The 22614-nt window shown below is 40.7% G+C and overlaps 1 protein-coding gene across 1 annotated transcript in view; it reads left to right on the forward strand.

Moving 5' to 3' along the window:
* pcp4a (Purkinje cell protein 4a) overlaps positions 1–18816 on the forward strand; it is a 40023-nt gene extending 21207 nt beyond the window's left edge. Inside the window, exons 2-3 of the mRNA XM_036595814.1 lie at positions 13450–13501; positions 17822–18816. Of these exons, the coding sequence (XP_036451707.1) occupies positions 13450–13501; positions 17822–17955 (186 nt within the window). The 3' untranslated portion in view covers positions 17956–18816. The remainder of the gene's footprint in view (positions 1–13449; positions 13502–17821) is intronic.
* The last annotated feature ends 3798 nt before the right edge of the window (positions 18817–22614 follow it).

Consider the following 22614-nt stretch of genomic DNA (forward strand, 5'->3'; position numbering starts at 1 on the left):
GTATGTCTTTTCTTTCTCCTGTAAAGTTACTATTTTGGAGATACAAGGTTTTATCCGAAGGCAGTGATTTGCAATGCGCAAAATGATAGTTTGTGGCAAAAAAATCTACATATTTTCAGCTTCGTGAGATTAAATTTTACATATCAAACTAATTATGACAACAGCTTTATGAAATCACATTATTAATGAAGAAAAGTAGACTTAAAGGTTAAAGTAGTTGATCTTTTTATACTGAACCGATATCGATTGTTCAGATTGCATCGGGACACCCTTGGCTCTTCCCGTGCCTCAGTGCTGCAGTGAGGTTCACACCCACTCCAATTAAATTAATGCAGCCATGTCGTCCAAGCTGTCATTGTGGCAAATGCTGTATAATCACATTTATGTTGAGGATTATCAACGTTGTGGTGCAATTTGGTGGCTTTACGGTCTCCATAAAAGTGGAGCAGCGCTGCTGTTTGTGCCTGCATTAGAGGGGAACGCCTGGAAGCTTCTCCCTTACTGTCTCTCGCTCAGATGATTTGATATTGGCGAGTCTTCTGCAGTGAGGAAAGCTCCCGACTCCCCTCCTCTGCAGAGAACAGGGGGTTTTCTCTCATCGCACATAAAAGCGTGAGTGTGAGTGTAGGGGAGGGGAGGGGGTTGCTGCAGGTCAGCAGCTATGTGGTAGAAAATAGCGTGCACATGCATGCGGCTTTGACAGAGAATTCAAAAACAGCCAGTGTGGCCTAAATGTGCGTGGAGTCACTGTGGTAAGAAAACCTTAAAATACCATTAATATTTGTACCGTTTGACGGCTACTTACACAGTGCAGGGGTCAGCAACATGCAGCTCTGTAGCTTCATGTGGCTCTTTTACTGCCCTGTTGTGGCTCCACAGCAGAATCAGATTTGTAGGTAAAAATAAAATAATCCTCCTTTACAGTAAAATAAAGCTCTGCTGATCGTTCAACACAGTTTAACAATAAATGGTCTTAAACTCTGGAGTTAATGTAGAACTGCTAATTCACCCTTTAACCCTGAAGGTTGGCACACAGACTGCTGGTCACCATAGCAATGCAGACAACAGTCTTGCCTAGCTAGTAGCTAACGAAATGGAAAAGAGAGAGATTTAAGGGTAATTTAGAGACGAATGGACTTGTTTGCATTTATAATCACTCCAGCTGGTTTCCTGATACGTTTAATCTGCAACGAAAAACTGTCAAACACTAAAAAGTCACGAAGCTGAAGTCAGTTTCTTATTCACCTGCTTCTCGTTCAAATTTTCCCGTTCTACCTTAAATGAGAAGTGACTTCAGCCTCATAAAATAATCTAACATTGAGAGACATTTTACAAGAAACTGTTCTACTTTTGGAAAACTTTCCTGCTGGAGATGTGAGAAAAGCATCTATATCTAAGCTAAAGCTTAAAGCAGAGCAAAGTAAGTCTGTGTTTTCATTTATATTAAATTAGTTAGCCTAAACTCACACATCAGCACATTCTGAGACACATTTACAGCCAAGATGGTAAAATGGACATAAAATGTTGTGGTTTGATTTTTGCTGAAAGGATAAAATGGCTCTTCTTAGCATTTGGGTTCCCGACCCCTGACCCTAAATGTTTCCTGGACAAACGCACCAGAAATTTTGAAAGGCGAATGTTTAAAGGGCATTCTGGCCTAAAGCTAGCGTTTATGTTATCTGTAAGGTCATGTAATATTCTGTAGCACAGCTCTGCGTCCCTCAGCCTTGTATGTTTTACTGAATTTTTCATGTTTATGTCCATCGCTGTTCTCTCACTACAATTCCCAGCATGCTTTGCACAAATACATCATATAACCACTGGGAATCCCCTCCCCACGATAAAGTAATCCACTCATATAGAGGCTAATTAGTGTAAATATGCGATATTCAGTTCTGTAGCAATGATGTCAGCTATTTTAAACAGTTTACCCTCAAGTATCCACCTCAAAACCTCCCCCACCTTCAAAATACATCATCAGAATGGTGGTTTTTCTAGTCTTTAAACTGGAAAACTTCACTCTCAGTGCTACTGTGGTGCCGTAGGAGGCCAGTAGGCATGCTTTAAACAGATGTACCAATGGGTGCATTTTTCATTTTGGTTGGAACGCCTGTTTAAAATGCCCATACCATGAAAAAAAGAAGGAAAAAAAAGAATTTCTTCTCTCTTTCGAAGTGCAATGTTGTTTCTAAACATACTGCCAAGTGCCCAATCAGATGGAAATAAAGCTTCAAAAACAGCCTGTTTTAAATTACCTGTTTTTGTGACATCACAAAAACGAACACATTTATATGTATCTGTCTATTCAACCTGCAGCAGTTTAGCCCCGCCCATTCACGCCGAAGTTATAAGGAGTGTTTCAGCCCGGACTGCTTTTGAATGAGCTGCAATAAAGGGCATCCAATCAGAACAGAGCTCATTTACATATTAAAGGCACAGTAAGAGCCTGTTTAACTGAGATGGATAAAGAGAGGTTAGAAAACGGTTATTTAGAAATACGTTGTTGTTAATTATGATCTTGTTTTGTTGGAGATGGAGGACTATGTGTAGGATTTGGGCCCTTTAAGAACACTTTTTCCCCTTAAAGTAACTGTTTCTGAAATGTGAGGTTTTGTAAGGTCAGTAACGCTGGGCCAGGCTACTACAGTGGTTCTCCAGTGGAATCAGTTGTAGTGATTAACATTCATGAATGGTCAGGATCCTCCCTTCACTTGTGCTTTGTGTTCTCTCTGAAGCCGTTCCCTCCTGACTGCACTCATTCAGAATGGTGGACTTGTAGGCTGATGTCTAGGCTGCCCAGTGCTCACGCACTCCTGATGACTCCTCCTCCTCCAGCAGACAGAACTGTTCTGTTGAGAGGCGGAGTTGAGTTCTGAGCTGAGGAGTGTAATCAATGTTTATTTATTTTTTTTTACATACTCGTGCGAGCGCTGCTATACTGAGCCACTGATAGGAACACCGAGACTGTAAACATGTCCTTTACAGACAGACTGAACTGGGCCTTTACTGTTCACACAGGAAATACCTGCTGTCCTGATGAAACCTGGTGCAGTAGAAGCTCTTCTGCAGCAGTTATGGGTCTATAAGCCCAGCTTTGGGAAAATAACCACATAACCCCCTCCTTCATCCCTACTCTATCCCTCCACCCCTTCATCCCTTCACCCCCCTGCATTCCTCTATCCCTCAATCCCCCTTCTGCATCCCTCCATCCCTCCTCTATCCCTCCATACCCCTCCATACCACTCCATCCCTCCATCCCCTGCCTACATTTATCCATTCTCCTCCATCCCCTCTCCATCCCCCCTCCACTGCTCTATCCCATCCATCCCCCTCCATCCCTCCATCTTTCCATCCCCCCTCCTCCATCCCTCCTTCATTCCTCCATCCCCCTCCTGCATCCCTCCATCCCCTTTCCTCCATCCCTCCATCCTCTCTCCATCCCCCTCCATCCTCTCTCCATCCCTCTCCATCCCCTCTCCATCCCCTCTCCCAACATTCCTGCATCCTCCTCCATCCCCCCTCCATCCTTCCATCCTTCCATCCCCCTCCATCTCTATCTCCACTCCTCCATCCCTTCATCCCCCCCATCCTTCCAACTCCTCTACACCCCGCCCCCTCACCCCATCCCAAATGCAATTTAGCGCAGTGTGTATCGCGCGCTGAGAGTGCCAATTCCCGGTGGCTGTAATGTATGCAGGGGAAGTCCCGGCTGATCCGCGCGACTGTCACCAGCGCTCTATTACAGGATTCATAACGGCGACTCCTCGCGCTCAGACCGGGTCGATAATGGTTTCCTAATGCTCCGCAATAACTCAGTGATTTGTATCAAGCGGCAGGGAACGCGCGCGAGCCAAGTGGCCGTGACCGGGCATGTTTGAAATCCACTCAGGGGCTTCATCCCAAACCCTCCTCAACCCACCCCTCACACTATTCCTCCTCTACCCCCCTACTCTATCCCTCCTCTACCCACCCCTCACTCTATTGCTCCTCTACCCCCCCGCTCTATCCCTCCTCTACCCCCCCCCCGCTCTATTCCTCCTTAACCGCCGCGTTCTTATGCAAATTGCGCGCATTTATCTGAAGCTGCAAGACAAAGATGGGGCTGAAGGCAGCGCCGATCAGGCTTTAGAGAGGAGCGTGAGGAGGAATAAAAACGCGGTGAAATGGTGCCACCACTTTTCCCGCTAATCCACCAGCCCCTCCCAGCTCGCGCGCACACATTATGACAAGGTTTATTATGTAACCAGCTCCGTGCAGTGTGCAATCACAGTGAGGACAGCAGTGAGGAGCGCGAGAGGAGCGCGAGAGGGGGCTGATGCAACGTCTAACAGTGTGTGCGTGCTTGCATTTAGTTCTTTGTGGGGGCCAAATGTCCCCAGATGGGGGGAAAAGATGGAGACACCTGGCGCTCCCCACGAGGACAAAGCATGTCTTTATTAAAAACAGAGGAAATATGGAGGAAACTAAATTAAATAATCCCACTACATTATTTTCAGCTTAATGATGCACAATTAAACAAGCGTTAACAGAAAAATATGCCATTTTAAAAACACTTACTGAAATTATAAAATAAACAAATAATAAAATAAATTAAAAAGAAATAAAAAATGATAAATAATAAATAAATAATTATAATCAGTACGTTATTTAGTACTGAACTGCAGCTGTTGTGCAAACTTAAATGTAAATGAAAAAATTGATATTTCTGGTATAAAAGAATAATTATAAAATATATATAAATAATAACAAATTGATTATGAAATAATCACACTAGATTATATTTCCCTTAATCACACCACTGAAAGGACTTAAATTATTCAATGTGAAATCCATAACAAAATACATTTAAAAAATAAACAATACAATAAAATAATTAAAAAAAGATTTGTATAAAATAATGTAAAAGGTAGGAATTAATTTTGACATTTTTTTTTAAACAAAAATGCAGATTTTTCTTCTTTTTAAGAGCCAAAACACTCACAAATGTAGGTGTGTGCCCAGTATTGAACATCTACAGTCATCACACAAGTCAATGGCAAAAGCCCACAAGACAGTTTAACAAAACTCTGTGTTAGTGTTTCTCTGTCCTGATCTGCTTCAGGCTCAGAGATACTCATACAGTTACAGGAGCACAGAGCCGTGTTGAGGAGAGACTAGATCAGATCAGGATTTATTGCCACTCTTAGTGCCGGGTTTCTGAACTCAGACTAAGCCTAGTCTTGTATTTAATTGTGCCGTCGATGGGAGATTGATCAGCGAAACCCTGTTCAGCCCAGAACAGAATAATCAAATTTACACAATTCTCCACTCACCCCAGACTCAGTCGAACAGCCGGGACATTTGGGCCCAATCCCATTTCACCCCTCGTCCCTACCACTTAGCCCTACCCCTCTGTTTTGCGCGTTCACATCTAGAGTTAGGGTGTCCCGATTTTTTGTTGAGATAGAGGGGGAGGGTGAAGTGTTAGGGCTACATGGCTCTCCAAACGGAGGTTTTTCAGAGACTTCAAACAGAGTGTTATGAGAAAAAACAAAAAAAATGGCAAGATGGAGCACAAGAGACCACAGAAACCCACAAATGTGAGAATTTTCTCTGTTAAAAATTATGATAAACACTGTATTATCTTAGTTTAATGTCGTTTCAGTGTATTATGGTCCTTTTCTTCATAACAAGCACAAGAAATCACTTGTAGTATGCTAAAATCTCAGTAGCTAGCTAACTAAATTTCCCATTCCATCTTAAATAGTCCAGAAGTTCTGATGCCTGAAGCGCCAGAATGTAACTGCTGCTCCATTTAAGGTGGAACAGGAAAATTAAAAAATGAAGCTGTGAATATCTGACTTCAGCTTCATATCACTGAAGAATTAGGGGTGGGTGATAATAAATAATTGCTCCCCTTCTTTTAAAGCATATGATGCCCTAAATGTAACTAAAGCCCAGCAGTGAGGAGCTGAACTTTACCCTCCTCTGCTGTCACTGCAGACTGGCAGGGTCGCCTACAGAGCAGCACTAGTAGCTGTTAATGAAGTGATGCTCTTTTTATTTGAGGGTTCGTAGGGAAGATTTCAACCACTATGCTTTGTAACTCAGTTCCAAGGGATAAGGTGACACTCGAAAACAAGGGGTAGGAGTAAAAATAAGAAATGGGATTGGGCCTTGGTGTCTAGTTTAGCGCTGGAGCTACGAGGCTAATGTTGCCAACAAAAGTCACCAAAACCTTTTCTGTAAATACATCCAGAAAACGTCTCAACCACCTCAAACGGCATCCAGGCCTTGACTGATATCCCTTCATTAAGAACTTGTTGATGTGATTTAGAACATTATACGACTTCACCATGTAGCTGAACATGGTGATCAGCCATTTTAGACGACAGGTGCTGAATTCTGACCCACTTCACAGAGGCATTTGGATGCTACATCTTGATTGTTTATAACTGAAGATATGTTTATAAATACAAACAGAAATAGTGAATCTAATTTAGTGTCCATATGCCTGCATGACGTGTGCGCACAAGACGGGAGTCAGACTCTTATGGGGAGTCAGAATTTGGCACATATTTATAGTTCACAGTAAGTCACACTGTGTGTTATTGTTTGCTGTCCGGTGTTGACCAGAGGAGGACGGGTTCCACTTTTTAATTTTGGTTCCTCTCAGAGTTTCTTCCTCTTACTCTTAGGGAGTTTTTTCCTTGCCACTGTTGCCATTGGCGACGCTCATGGAGGCTCGGACCTGGATTTTTTTCTGTAAAGCTGCTTTGCTGCTTAACTTTGTAAAAAGTACAAATAATATAAATAAATAAATATAATAAATATTTATAAATAAACTTTGACTTGACTCCTAAAGCACATCAGCAGGTCTGCGTGACGTTAATGAAGACCTGGATGTGGTTTGAATGGGCTGAGAGAACTTTTGGGAATGTAATTTCAGAAATGATTTGGGTGACTATTGACTTTCAGTGTTTGTAAGCATTGTTAGCCTCGTAGCTCCAGCTCTAAAGAGGCAAAATTTGGCCTGATCTTCAGAACTGTGCGTTTGATCCTCAGTGATGTCATGGCCATCTTTGGCATACTGGGGACGTTGATGTCGGTAGCATCCTACCTACTACTATTGAGCACAAACAGTACCCCTTCCTTGAAACAATGTGGCTCCACCCCCTTATTATCCCCATCACCTGTTTCTTGTTCCTTTAGTCTGCCTCTGCTTTTTGTTCTTGGACATTTTCATGTGATTCTCAGCCTGTTTTAAGTTTTAAGATTTTTGACTTGCTGATCCAGTGAAACTACTTATCAACATCAGACTTTTTTAAAGTAACAGACATAATACAATTAGAAATTACACCAAGATTTTATTGAAAAATTAAATGATTGATAATATTGCTATTTTGGCTAATTTTGGAAATGAAAAAAAAAAAACGAAACGGTTTGGGAGCCAAAAGAGCTGACTCATTTGTGAGCAGAACCAACTGACCTGACTTGCTGAAACGAGCTTGAGTGTCCATCATTGTTACCCAGTGAGTGTCCTTGTGGTTGAAACAGTCGTGCACAGCCTTATGCTTAACTACAACCTCAGCACAACATGAGCAAGCCTGCTCTGCCCACTTCATCTGAATTCCTTTTGATATTTTTTCGTACTGCACACGCCTGCGTTGTGGCCCGAGGCAGGACTGTATATGTATGCGGACTCTGGGCGTGTATGTGTGTGTGGGGAAGCATGGGGAAGTTCATTTCATGGCCCTAACGCAGTCAGAAGTGGAGCTGCGGCGATTCCCTTTGAACTCGGATTAACCGGGCTGCGTGCAGGAACCCTGCTAAAGTCTGCGGGGTTTTGTTTTTTAGCTAAGGGAAGAGAAAAAGGGAGATACTACACTGTACAAAACACTCTGCCCTGTTAGTCCAGTATTCAACCTAATCAGTCCTAACATTCTTAGTCAACTAGGATTCTAATAGCTAGACATGCTGGATGTGATATTAGAGGAAAAAGGAATAAATGTGAAAACCAATGTTGAAAAAATGCTTTTTTGTGTAGAAGGTGGAAGATAAACTCTGCTAATGACGTTCACTTTATGTTGACAGCCTTGAATGCGATATTGGCAGGCAGCTTGAAAAATGCAAGCTTGTGAAATGTAATAACTGAAGATATACACCGATCAGGTATAACATTATGACCACCTCCTTGTTTCTGTGCTCATTGTCCATTTTATCAGCTCCACTTACTATATAGGTGCACTTTGTAGTTCTACAGTTACAGACTGTAGTCCATCTGTTTCTCTGCATACTTTGTTAGCCCCCTTTTACCCTGTTCTTCAGTGGTCAGGACCCCCATGGACCCTCACAGAGCAGGTACTATTTGGGTGGTGGATCATTCTCAGCACTGCAGTAACACTGATGTGGTGGTGGTGTGTTAGTGTGTGTTGTGCTGTTATGAGTGAATCAGACACAGCATTGCTGCTGGAGTTTTTAAACACTGTGTCCACTCACTGTCCACTCTATTAGACACTCCTACCTTGTCAGTCCACCTTGTAGATGTAAAGTCAGAGACGATAGCTCATCTGCTGCTGCACAGTTTGTGTTGGTCATCCTCTAGTCCTTCATCAGTGGTCACAGGACGCTGCCCACAGGAGGCTGTTGGCTGAATATTTTTGGTTGGTGGACTATTCTCAGTCCAGCAGTGACACTGAGGTGTTTAAAAACTCCAGCAGCACTGCTGTGTCTGATCCACTCAGACCAGCGCAACACACACTAACACACCACCACTACGTCAGTGTTACTGCAGCGCTGAGAATGATCCACCACCCAAATAGTACCTGCTCTGTGAGGGTCCATGGGGGTCCTGACCACTGAAGAACAGGGTAAAAGGGGGCTAACAAAGTATGCAGAGAAACAGATGGACTACAGTCTGTAACTGTAGAACTACAAAGTGCACCTATATAGTAAGTGGAGCTGATAAAATGGACAATGAGCGTAGAAACAAGGAGGTGGTCATAAAGAAATTGTGAGTCTCTTTTAGTGTCCGTACGCCTGCATGTTCTAAACCACATCAGTGACCTTAATGAGGACCAGGATGTGGTTCGAATGGGCTGAGAGAACTTTTGGGAATGTAATTTCAGAAAAGATCTGGGTGACTATTGACTTTCAGTGTTTGTAAGCAATGTTAGTCTCGTCAGCTCAAAGCAAAATTTGGCTTTATCTTCAGATCCCCAGTGATGTCATGGCCATCTTTGGCATACTGGGGACATTGATGTTGGTAGCCTCCTGCATACTACCTACTACAGTTGGGCACAATTAGTACCCTCTCCTTGGAACAATGTGGCTCCACCCCCTTATTATCCCCATCACCTGTTTCTTGTTTGTTAGTCAGTCAGTTAAGATGCAAGCTTGTGAAATGTCATGTTACATTGTAGCTGGCCATGTTTCCATTCTGTCTTAACTGACCAGTAGGTGTGCTATAGCACATGTGGAAAAATAGCCTATGTAGCGAAAATTTGTGTAACACATTAATTAATTATTGTTAAGTATGAATTGTAAAAAGTGTATTAATAACAATGCAATCATATATAGTGAAATTGTGAATGTCAGACATTGTGAATCGCTCATTTAGCTATGCATTCAATTTATATTAGATAGTTATTTATATTTAATTACCAGTGATGTCAAAGTTAGCATGTTAATAATGCATTAATACATGAACCACTTAACATTCCAGATTTATTTAATACTAAGGCTTATTATTCAGTAATTACAGGGACTTCAATGCAAACTAATGGAGCTATTCTTAGGTTATAGAAGTGTAATAAAACCTACTGGCCAATGGCTTATTAAGGGGTTAAATCATTAATGGCACAAATTCTTTTTAACATCGTTAATGCATTTCAGTGCTTCGACCGAGTGGTCCAGGCTGAAGCCCAGCTTCTGTGCACTGTATGTTACTATGATAGAAGCCGTAACTTTAGCCCCCTCATCGAAATACAGCTTTTAAATTGCTTTTAAAGCGAAAACATTTGCATCTTCAACAGGCTGCAATAAACAGAGCTCACGAGAGCTGTGGATAAATCAACAAACAAAAACAACAGCAAAGTGGAGCTCCAGTTCCCCTCGAGAGCCTCCACTGTAACAAGAATCCATGAGCTGTATGAATTAATGTATAAACAGTGTTATTGAATCATTGAATGTAATCGATACATTCTGATGCAGATTATTTTGTCCACTGCTTTTTAAATGGAACAAGTCTTTCTTTACGGTCAAATTTGGGCAAATAAGATGCATTTGGTGCAATCTTGATTCACTATTTTAATCATTTGACATCATATTTCACTTATTTCTATTTGTTTCGACATGAAAAATCACAAAAGCATGGCAAAAATGTGAAAACCAAAGTTATATCTGTTTTCGGAAAGTTTTGAACGGTTGCATGAGTTAATCCTTAGTCGAAAAACGTCCCTACTCCGTTCCCGTGTCCCATCAGGTCTGGGGAGACAGTCTGTCATTGTTCCAGGCCTGGTCAGAGCGACAGCTCCCTGCACAGGACAGCATGAATCTGACACACAAATAACAAAAGCACCAACAGCAGCGCTGATTGCTTATTTTTTGCTTTTTTTTGCATAGCTAATGAGCAGAGAAACAGATGGATCTGTCTGAAAGTGGGTTTCCCCTGCTAGTCCGCGCACTGAGGGAGCGAGAGCAGATCTTTCTCTCCGTTCTCTTCCCTCCTTCACCAGCGGAGCATCAAAGCCGAGCCGAAGTGTTTGAAATTCATTGGAAGTGTCGGATTAATTATTCAGGCGTGATGTGCTGAACCGCGATGCCAGTGTTGCCAATGTTGTTTTTCCTGCTTAGGTGGTGAAACACGCTCCGGCATACATACATCCAAACACAAACAAACCCCACCGACTCCATCCAGAAACTATGGATAGCCAGCCCTTTGATGGTTCCTTTGTAACTTGAATGTTGCGTTTAGCTTAGCTGAAATAACGTCATTTTGATTCTTTAGCGTTACATTAATATGAACTCACTGGCCACTTTATTGGAAACTTATGTTGCTCCACCTTAAACCACAGTTAGAGACTGTAGCTTATGTGTTTTTGCAGTGTGTGTTAGCCATCCTTTATCATCCCTTATAAAACGGATAGTTCCGGTCTAAAAATCTGATTGGCTGAGTTGCGAAGCCGTTGTAAAATCCATGACATACACACACCTATGACCACTTCACAGTGACTAAACTCTGTATCACCGCACCACAGCACGAAAAAACCCTTGGGCTGTTAATGGAATAATCTTTGACTCTCGTGCTGCTCGCATGGAGCACCGAGTATATTGATGAAGTAAGAACCCATTTTTTGTTTAAATTGAGGGGCTGACAAGAACTAGAACTAGGCTGGTCAGCTAGCTAACAGGCTAAAAGAGCCAACAGCCTAAACAACTCCAGCATTAATATCACAGGCTTAAATTAAAGTAGTTACGGTTCGATTAACTGTAAAATATCAGTATAAAAGTCTAAAAATGTCACTTGAATGATTTACACACTTCAAATGTCCGTGTCTCAGTCAGAAGTTGCGTCAAACCCAGGCTGAATCCCAAACGGCTCTGTACTCCCTAAATAGTGTTCTAGCTATGAAAGTTTAGAAATTCTCGCCTCTACAGCCAAACAGTGCATCATTTATCGAGTGTGGATGTGTCTGATTCCCAAATGGCTATATTTTAGCTGTATTTTGCACTGTTGGGCACTGTTTAAATTCCTACATAGTGCACTATGTAGGGAGCAGGGAGCCGTTTGAGATTTAGCCCCAGCGTGAGAAGAGGGATGCTGCTGGATTGGTGCTAAATAAGACTCGGTGGTAATTTGGTGACCAAAAAGTACCTATAAAGTGAAAGTCTCTGTATTATACAGTGCTGCATTATCGTATGTTTGTTCTTATACGACAAAAAGTTAAAAAATTTCATGAAATGACCGCAATATACAGTGATGGGCAACTGAACGTTCTCCTTAACATTCAGTGGTGCATGGTTGCTTGGCAACGGTACTGCCGTCTTATCACAGGGAAGGAGGTTTTACACCCCTCCCATGATAAAATCGCAGTAACGCACAGCCTCTCGTGGCTTCTTACTTTATTATCCTTCATCAGTGGTCAGTTTCTGACCACAGAGCCACTTTGGTCGACATTAAAATGGAATTCCAGACATTTTTATGAATATTCCTCCATAGTTCAGAAAAAATCAGAGTGATTTGATGTGAAATGGTTGATTGTAGAGACTCAGATTTCTTTACAGTGGTGGTGATAGGAACCAGGGGTCGCCATGACTACAACACAAATATAACCATTTTATTTACTATCCAAACTACCAGTGAACCTACACGTCTTCTGAGTTTTTATAAGTAAAGTTGATGAAGGTGGAAAATTTGAAAAAATAACTTTTCTTTGGGGACTACTTTGCCTCACAACACCCTTCATGTACCTCTTCACCATGAATGGATTTTCAGTATACTGGCGCCTCAGATGTTAATGAGTATTCGAGAACCTGCACAAATCTCTAGTCAACAGCAATCAGAAACTGACCAATGGTGAAAGTGGTTAACATATTGTGCATCTACAGATGGGCTACAGTTTATATGTCTGTATGTACTCTTCAAGGCTTCTTTAGTAAAGGGAATGGCTCTATTTAGAACCATGTGTTCTATAAAGAACCATTTCATTCTTAAATGGTTCTTTGCATGGTGAAATGGTTCTTTAGATTGATTGAGAATGGGTTGTATATGGTTCTGTATAGAACCTTTTTTGAAAATGGTTCTATACAGCACCAAAAATGTTCTTTTTTATGATGTTAAGCTTGTAACAATAGAAAAAACATTTTGGTGCTATATAGAGCCTTTTTCAAAGAGGTTCTATATAGAACCAAGTACAACACATACAACTGGATAGCATGTATCTTTTCCAGTTCAGCGGCTATATCTCACTCTGAAGGCCTCATTCATAGCAATGCAAGTGCTTGCTACAAGCATTTATCTTGATGAACAGTTGTCTTGGGCTCATTACGGCAGTTCGTGGCAGCGCAGATAGCCAGAGCAGGTTTAAATTCTCTGTAAATGGTGAGAGTTGTGGTGATTTTAGTGTGCAGTTTACATCAGACACTATGGGCAGAGTGCCTGAGGCTGAAACTTACTGAAATATAACAAAAAACTCTTCTGCAGTGCATGTTTTACACCTCAAACCACAGTGCCTGCCTCCCCAGGCCCTTTTAGCAAGCTACTAACAAAACACTGACATCTGAAACCCTTTTTCTTCTTTCTTTGAATAACTAGTCGACTAGTCATGCAATCCCACTGTATAGTGGACCCAAAATGTAGGTGGATGTCTTAGAGTGGACAGTAAATAGAAGCAGAAGCTAGATGTTCCTAATAAAGTGGACATAGAGTGTTTATTAACCTGTTTTTTTTCTCTCTCTTTTTGGTTACAGAGACAAGGACCCGGAGCTTCAACTGGAAACAGCAAACCCTTAGGGGATCAAGGTGAAGTTCCTCTAATTCTTTTAGCTAGAACTGATTAATGTCTGAGAAGCTGGCTGTAAAGTTTGCTGTACGTCCAGCCTGAACTGTCAGAAATGCCTCTCCGAAGCAGCAGCTCTACTGGGAGGATCAGTCTTCATGAATCTTTTTTAGTGCCCCTCCTAAACGCTGCATGATCAATGACGAGACTCATCTCCCATCTTCGCCGCTAGAATCTAATTTCCGCACTGTAGGCAGTGGAAAGTGACGGGCTGAGTCTGCAGAACCCCTCATGGCTCATGATATAGATGGAGCAGTGTTGGCTGATAAGAGCGTGACAGCAGAGTCCTATCAGAAACGCACTGGTAGCTTGGGCTGTTCTGGAGTCCATAAGGCGAATTTCTGAATGTTGTCAATGCTATAAGCCTTTAACCCCTTAAAACCCCAGGCTTTTTACATACTAAGGCCTATTATTCAGTAACAACAGGGACTTCAATGCAAACTGGCTAGGCTTAAACTGCAGGCTTATTGCTCAAGTATAAATCTTAAGACTTACTATTCACTACAAATTACCTAGAAAATACTCTCATACTATTAGTATTACTAAAAAGCAGGTCTCTGGAACGGTTCTAATGGTTCTAAACCATTCTGCTGGCAACAGAAACTTAAGAATGCTTGCTTATATGTTCTAGAACAGAAACATTCAGCTCTCTCTAGCTTATTATTCATGTTGTACCTCCAAAATCCCAAATGATCTTTTATAGGATTTACAGTACTGTGCAAAAGTCAGAGCACACACTTCATTAATGTAATTTCCAGACAAATCAAGTTATTCGTTTTTTCAGCATCAGAAAACATATTTAACACAAAATTACCCAGAAGCCTCAAAAGCTAAATTCATATTAAATATAACTAAAGTAAATACAAATATATTACTTTTTTCAGAGTTTATTGTGTCGACTCTTTACCCTTATTACAGCTTTCATTCTATTCAGGAGACTCGCTTTCAGTTTTTCAAAGAAATCTGCAGAGATATTTTGGAGCTCCAAAGTTCACTCTTAGGCCCAATCTCATTTCTTATTTTTACTCCTACCCCTTAGTTTCGAGTGCCACTTTGCCCCTTGAAACTGAGTTCCAAGGGGTAGTGGTTGAAATCTTCCCTATAAAATGGGACCCTCAAATAAAAAGAACATTACTTCATTAACAGCTACCAGCGCTGCTCTGTAGGCGACCCTGCCAGTCTGCATTGATAGCAGAGGAGGGTAAAGTTCAGCTCCTCACTGCTGGGCTTTAGTTACATTTAGGGAATCATATGCCTTCAAAGAGGAGGGGGGCAGTTATTTATTATCACCCACCCCTAATTCTTCGGCGATGTGAAGCTGAAGTCAGATATTCACCAGCTTCCCATTCGAATTTTCTCCTTCCACCTTAAATGGTGTAGCAGTTCTGATGCCTGAGGTGCCAGAATGTAACTGCTGCACCTTTTAAGGTGGAACAGGAAATTTAGCTAGCTTGCTACTGAGACATCCGCAAACTATTAGCCATTTTTTATGCTTGTTATGAAGAAAACGACAATAATACATTGAAACAATATTACACAATTCAATGATGTTAAGGTGGTTTTGAACACATTTCGACACTCTATGCGTCCTGAAATTGTTAGAAATTGTCTTACAGGTGTTAATAAAAATATGCTCATAGACATTACAATTGGTCAGTAACAACTGGTTGTATTAGTTCAAAATCTTCACTGCTATGAAGACATTTTTGGTCTTAGGCTGTTGTGGGATCAAGGTGCGAAATACAGGAGGGCGTGGGACGGTCCATGTCTCCCTCATTAACCTCTTTGACCACCTTCATGTCTCAAAATCAAAATTCTAGAGGGTTATTGTTTAGCTGCTTCACCCACAATCGGCGAGCTTCTGTCTTTGGTATTCTTGACTGACTAAAGCTGGAACACTGCTCTGCTGTTCACCCAGTTGGTCCTTCATTGCCTAACAACTGTAACTATACCCTGGGTACCTCTGAAAAACTTTATAGTATGCCGTAAGATGTTTGTAAATCTGAAAATTGCCCAGCTTTCCCAGGAGTTTGGCGATAAGAGTGTATTGCTACTCATGTCTCAAACTGAAGACCAAAGAGATACGATCTCAGTGTGGAAGACCACATTACCAAACTAGAAAAGACCATTTCCAGAAGAAGAATTGTTAAACCAAACATTTTGTTGCCATTGAAGCATCAGAGAACATCAGTGAGCAGGATTAGCAAGGCAGCATAGGACCCCCAAATACCAGAGGGATGCTTGGGATGAATGAATATCCCTGCGTATGTAATATGAGTTGAGGATTGATTGTCTGAGAGCCTCATTCTCTGGATGAAGCAATCAGTGATGAAGGCGCAGATGGTAACAGGGCAGAAATGTCCCAGGAAGGCCATTGCCTTTATTTAGAGCCTCAATCTTCCCGGGTTCTTTGCTGTTGTCTCTGTAGATTAGAGGAGAGGACAGCATGGTCACTAAAAGTTTAATGTGGTCATGAAACATACTTGCTTATATGCGAATGTTGGTGATCTGCACTAAGACGTTTAGACGTAAACCCTTAGTGGAGAGGTATTATCATCATTTTACTATACATTTGATTTACATTACATAATTACATGATTGATTACATAGTGGGTTATATAACTAATTACATTTGCATTCAGTTTACATTGCATAATGTAAATGCACAATTATTTTCATATGGAGCTATGTAATTTAGTAGATTAACATTGTTTACATAATTATTTAATTGTAATTACACATTTACATAACTGAATGTATGGCAAATTGCATCATTAATTACATTTATGCTCGGTATATTGGGCAGACAGGAGATGGTTGTAACACATTTTATCTCTGCCTCTAAAACTCACTTAGCAAATGTTTAGTGCATTATTTAATATGGAGTTGCCCCCTTTTGTGGCTATAACAGCCTCTGCTCCTCTGGGAAGCTTTCCACAAAATTTTGGAGTGTGTCTGTAGGAATTTGTGCTCATTTATTAAAAAAAAGCATTTGTGAGGTCAGACACTGATGTTGAATGAGAAGGCCTGGCTCAAAATTGACGTTCCAGTTCATCCCAAAGGTGTTCAGTGGGGTTGAGGTCAGGACTCTGTGCAGGCCACTGGAGTTCCTCCACACCAAACTCATCACACCATGTCTTTATGGAGCTTGCTTGGTGCACAGGGACTCAGTCATGCTAGAACAGGAAAGGGTCTTCCCAAAACTGCTGACACTAAAATGTCTTTCTATGCTGTAGCATTAACATCACCCTTCACTGGAACTCAGGGGCCAAACCCTGAAAAACAGCCCCAGACCATTATCCCTCCTCCACTAAACTTTACTGTTTAACTATGCATTCCAGTAGGTAGTGTTCTCAAACCCAGATTCAGACTGCTAGATATTGAAGCGTTATTCATCGCTCCACATAACACATTTCCACTGCTGCAGAGTCCAGTCCAGATGCTTTACACCACTCCAGTCAGTGCTTGGCATTATAATAGTAATCTTAGGCTGCTCAGCCATGGAAAACCATTTCATGAAGCTCCTGACACACAGTTCTTGTGCTGATGTTGCTTCCAGAGGCAGTTTGGAGCTCTGTATTGGGTGATGCTACAGAGGATAGGTGATTTTTATTTGCTACCTGCTTCAGCAATTGCTGGCCCTGCTCTATGGGTTTGAGTGGTCTACTGTTTCATGGCTGAGCTGTTGTTGTTCATAGATGCTTCCATTTCACAAAAATGGCACTTACAGTTGACTGGGGCAGATCTAGCAGGGCAGAAAATTCACAAACCAACTTGTGGCAAAAGTGGTGTCCTATGACAGTGTCACATTTACAGTCAGTACATCCCATTCTACTGCCAGTGTTTGTCTATGGAGATTGCATGGCTATGTTTATGCACCCGTTAGCAATGGGTGTGGCTGAAACACCTGAACTCAATAACTAGGAGGATGATTAGGAGGGGCGTCCACATACGTTTGTATTACTAGTGTATTAATCTACACCAAAACATTTAAAACACATATGAAACGAGTGAAAGTTGCAGATGAAGGAGGACAAAGTCAAATGTCACGGATGTCATGCAGCATATTTAGAACCATTTCATGTCATAACTTTCCGTGAGGGAGCTTTTAGAGACATGAAACTCTCTGACGTCTGGTTCCTATCACCACCACTGTGAGCCATTCTGAAAGTCTAGAACGGTACATATCACCAGACCATTCTGGATGACTTAATGATTAAATTACTGATTTGCTCAATCTGAAGAATTCCCTTTTAACAGTACAGCTGTTGTCTTGTCCACAGATGCATCCAAGAAAGACGTCCCGGCGGAGGACTTCGACATTGACATGGGCGCCCCTGAAACTGAGAAGGCCGCCGTCGCCATCCAGAACCAGTTCAGAAAGTACCAGAAGAAGAAGCATGATGTGAAGTCCTAGGCGGAGCTGGGGTGCATGTGGCCCCGGGAGGCCCCTGAGCACCGTGAGGGCTGGCTGTTTGCATGTCTAATAAACCGCACCATCATGGACCCGAGGGTGGGGGTTGGGGTAACTTTGGGGAACGGGACCAGTGACATCAAGTCAACCATTACCCTGTCTGTCCTGTCCGTCACTGGCATCTCTCTGGAATAATTACTGTAACCATTTCAGATTTGAATTCCCTTTGTTGGTTGTTTTTAGATATAATGGCTTTTCCTTTTATTGCTTCTTTTGATATGCACTGATTTATATACTTTTGGTTCCTTTGTTTCTGTTCCAACCTGGCCAATATTGGGATATGTGACACATGAGATTATCTATTGTTTGTGGAGTTACAACAACAGGAGATATGTAATGATCTGGAGGAGTAAAGAATATATTTTGAATGTTCCTCAGATGTGAAAGCATGAACATATCATGGACATTTACCATCATTTTAAGCCAGGGATGTACATCATGCCCTGAACATGCTGAAATTACTGCTCTCCATTTGGCCCAAGTGGCTGGTTTTGGAGAGAAACCAAGAAATTCCAGATTTTAAGCCAATTACTACTGTATTTACCTTATTTGGTTATAGAGTGAATGGTCATCACCTATTACGCTCATAAACAGTGCTTGTGAGCTTTCATTCCACCACCATTCCTCACAACTCTCGACTGTAGCCAGTGGCTTCATCCGTAGATATCGTGTTTGTGCTAAAACCTTCATCATTTTCCCACAGAACATTGTTTTATCAAGAAAATGTGACATGCTATACACTATACTGTCCATTAAACACCTAATATATGAAATTAATACAAATAAATATTGAGAAGAACCATCCACATGACTGTTATGTGTTCATATACAGTGCTATTGCGTTTGCTTTATGCAATGCTAGAGTGTTTTGCCTTCTTTCTTGTTGTCTTGCTCTTTTTCTTTTAGGGAAAGGATCCAGATCCTTTAGTATAGTTGCTGTTCAAGGAGCAGCATTAGGAGAAGAGGTTTTCTCCTGAGCTTGCAGTGAACTCCTGACCCCGCCAGAGTGTATTGATCCATCAATGGGATTTTACTTAATTGTTTTTTAAAGCCGATAAAGCTGAGGGGAGCCATCAAGGCAGCTAGTTTCCTCTCATATTAGCAAATCTGCTGATCAAATATGCTGCAATGGGTTGTAAAGCGGTCATCATAATGGAAACTGTCACATCACCCACTGTAGAAGTATAGTCTGGCATTATAATCAAAATTTACACAGTTTTCTCCCAACCCGAAATGGAGTTAATCAAGCAAGACAAGTCTGTTGTCTCACGTTTACACTGGAGCTATGAGGCTAATGTCGCTAACAAGAAATGTAAGCTTGTAACCATCAATTAGCATCATTTAAAATGAGCCTTAAACCAAGTTGAGATGTTAAGTAGTCTCAAATAGACTTGCTTATGGGGTTTAGGACTCTGTATAACATACAGTTATCTATAAAAATGGATAAAATTACAAAGCATAGCTAAAAACAGTAATAGCAGCCATCTTAGCACCTCAGTTATGCATTATAAATCGTCCAAACGTGAATTTTCGCCTACTATGGAAAGCCAAATGAAGCAGTAGCCAAAAAGCTAGTAAGCTAGTATCTATTATCTTCTTAGACACAATATGCAGACTAAATATGCAGCGTTTTATAATGCTGGCTCTATTGGATAAAACAGCAGCTGTTTAGAGATTTCTGACGGATTGAATTGGATCTGAGTTTCTGGCTTCGCTCTGAGACTAGGCAATCTGACCATGGCCCACTGCGCAATGGTCTCGCATGTTCATGTTAATAGGCAGTGAGCCGATTACCCAGTGAGGACACATTTGTTCCAAACTGACCATACTGTATGGCTGTCAGGTCAGTCTGTGAGAAATCACTGCTCCTGTTCTTTTTGTTAACACAATCCCCTCATACTGTCTGTAATCCTGCGCATCTGTTGTTAACGCTGTCCAAATCCAACCCAACTGAGACTGCCCATATTTAGTTGGTTGTTCTGGAGGCATGACTGTCAGCGTTGCTAATAAACATTGGATATAAATCCAATATAAATCCAAATAACTGGACTGCTACTGTTCTGATCCAGAAAGAAAACTTTAATTACTTGCAGACCTTAAAGGAAGAATTTAGAGGAAAATCTCATTTATACAGTTTTATCACAACCGTAGTCAATCAGCCAAGACATGTTTAGTGTTAAAAGTCAAAAGCTGCACTGGAGCTGCAAGGCTAGCCAACAAGTAGTGGACGCTTAAAGCACAAAAATTAGCACAGTGCAAAGCAGGCCTAAATCATCACATTCACCTCAACTGCAATACGCTGTTAAGTATCTCAAATAGACTTGTTTATGTGGTTTCTGACACTGTATGACATAAGAATTTAGAACTAAAGTTGGCTGCTAACACAGTTTTTAGCTGTGTAATTTACTTTTGTTCTTTTTTGTTGTTGTTGCAGATACCAGTGTTTCAGTGTTAACACATAAATGCTTTTGAGATTACTTACAATTCAACACTGAGGCAAATGTGATCATTTAGGCAGTGATGCAGTCTAGTCTGAACTGGTGGGTGTACTGTGACTAGCTGTTAGCAAGACTAGCCTAGCCAGTAAAGCATAGCTGTACATAATCACACATTAACGCTACAATTGTGGTGGAATTTTACTTAAAATATAATCTTGAACATGTAATGTCTTTTTATCATTCATTATATGGGGTAAATTTAGTTGCCAACCAAGCAGTTAAAATTTTGGCAGCTAACATAAGGCTAGCATTACCTCACAAAGACAGCTCTCAGAGATTTTCACATTTGTAGGACTCGAGGTTTAGTTTCTAATTCGTTAACAGTTTGATGACTTGTAAGAGAGGTTTATTTCCATGACTGTTCAGAATTAGGTTTAATGCAGTACATTTTTTTGTGTCAAAATATCACATGCAATGCTAATAATGACCAAACATGCACCATGGTGAATTTGCACAGCTACTTGCGGTATGCAAACCTGTGGATTTAGGCCGCTAAATGTATCCTGACTTTTCAGCTACATGTAGGATGAGTAGAAAATTGTGTAAATAAGATTTTTTACCTATAACTATAACTTTTCCTTTCAACAGGGAACAAATGAGGAACATCTACCAAAACTGGTCAAAAATTGGCCAAAAGGTCCAACATGGTGCAACATTCTCACAGCTCGTCCAAAATGGTTAGCCACCGAATCATAAAGACGCAGTGTTGCTAATGTTCCTGTGATACTCTAACTGTTGTTGCTGACTGTTGCAGCAGAGTTTTGATAGAGATAGAGTAAATTGAAGAACTAGCAGATCAAGAGACACCAAGAAATTATCTATCATTCCACACAGTGAGCAGCCCTGAGAGGCTCATGTGTTACAGTTTTCTTGAGGATGGAATGGCTACACTAGACAGGTGACATTTTGAATGAAAGTAAAGATAGTAAAAGTGTTGGCCAAATTGTAGGCCAAACGGTCCAAAATGGTGGAATGTGCCCACATTTACATTACATTACATTCAGAGTGACGTACAAAAGTGCTTTATTGCCCATTTGGAAATCTGATATATAGGGAATATTAGGATTTCAAGTATGTTGTTGCTGTCAGAACAAAATCTCATATTTCCATATTTTCATTTTTTGACATAGTTTGAAAAAAAGCAGTTGATCTTTATGTTGTATGAAAATTTCATGATGAATGGACCAACAGAAATGGTCCAAAATTACTTGGAAAAAAATATCTCTCCATTTATAGAACATTTTTCCTTGTCCTGTAAACTCACCTTTTTGGAGATACAAGGTTTTGTTCCGATAGCAGTGATATGACATATATGATTAGATTTTCTTTCTGTCCAACTTATATTTATCTCATTTGGAAATATATGTGACACATATGCCAACTTATTTGAAATTGAACATTTTCAAATATGGGACATATATTTCAGCCATATATCAATATAGAACAACATATTTGCAACATATATATTTAGCAATATATAATAAACATTATTCTTATATGGATGGCATTTATTACTCATACGCTGGCTTCATATTATGCAATATAAGGTCTTTATGCATCTTCCTTATTTCTTCCACATGCTTCCTAATGAAGTGAAAATGAGTATAACAGCTAACTCTAAAACTTGCAACAAAATTTTTCAAACATGGAATAAATGAATAAATTGTTCCCTGATACATTTAAGTAAATTAATATTTATAAACTATAAATACACTGGGATGGGTCTCAACAATGTATCAGATATGTATATATCATAAATATATTTTGCATATACGCCCAATATTTGATACTTACAGATACATACTTGACATATATGTACATATATTTAGAAACATGCCTGACCCATTATGACATATGTGCATATATGGCCATATCAGGTTTACATAATGGTGTCCACTCAAAGAATGTACCCTATTTAGTACAAACAGGTTCCAAACTAGCCTTGAGACACTGCCAGAAACAAAAGCCAGTGCTGATTTCTAAAAAGAACAGTGGAATTTTGGTCCAGCACCTGTTCTGGATGCATGGCGATTGAAGCCAATCCATATTTGAAGCTTGTAGGCCTCGAGGTATAGATCAAGTTTAGACCATTGTGATGCTCACA

Source organism: Colossoma macropomum, unplaced genomic scaffold (assembly GCF_904425465.1).
Source record: "Colossoma macropomum unplaced genomic scaffold, Colossoma_macropomum, whole genome shotgun sequence".
Classification (NCBI taxonomy): domain Eukaryota; kingdom Metazoa; phylum Chordata; class Actinopteri; order Characiformes; family Serrasalmidae; genus Colossoma; species Colossoma macropomum.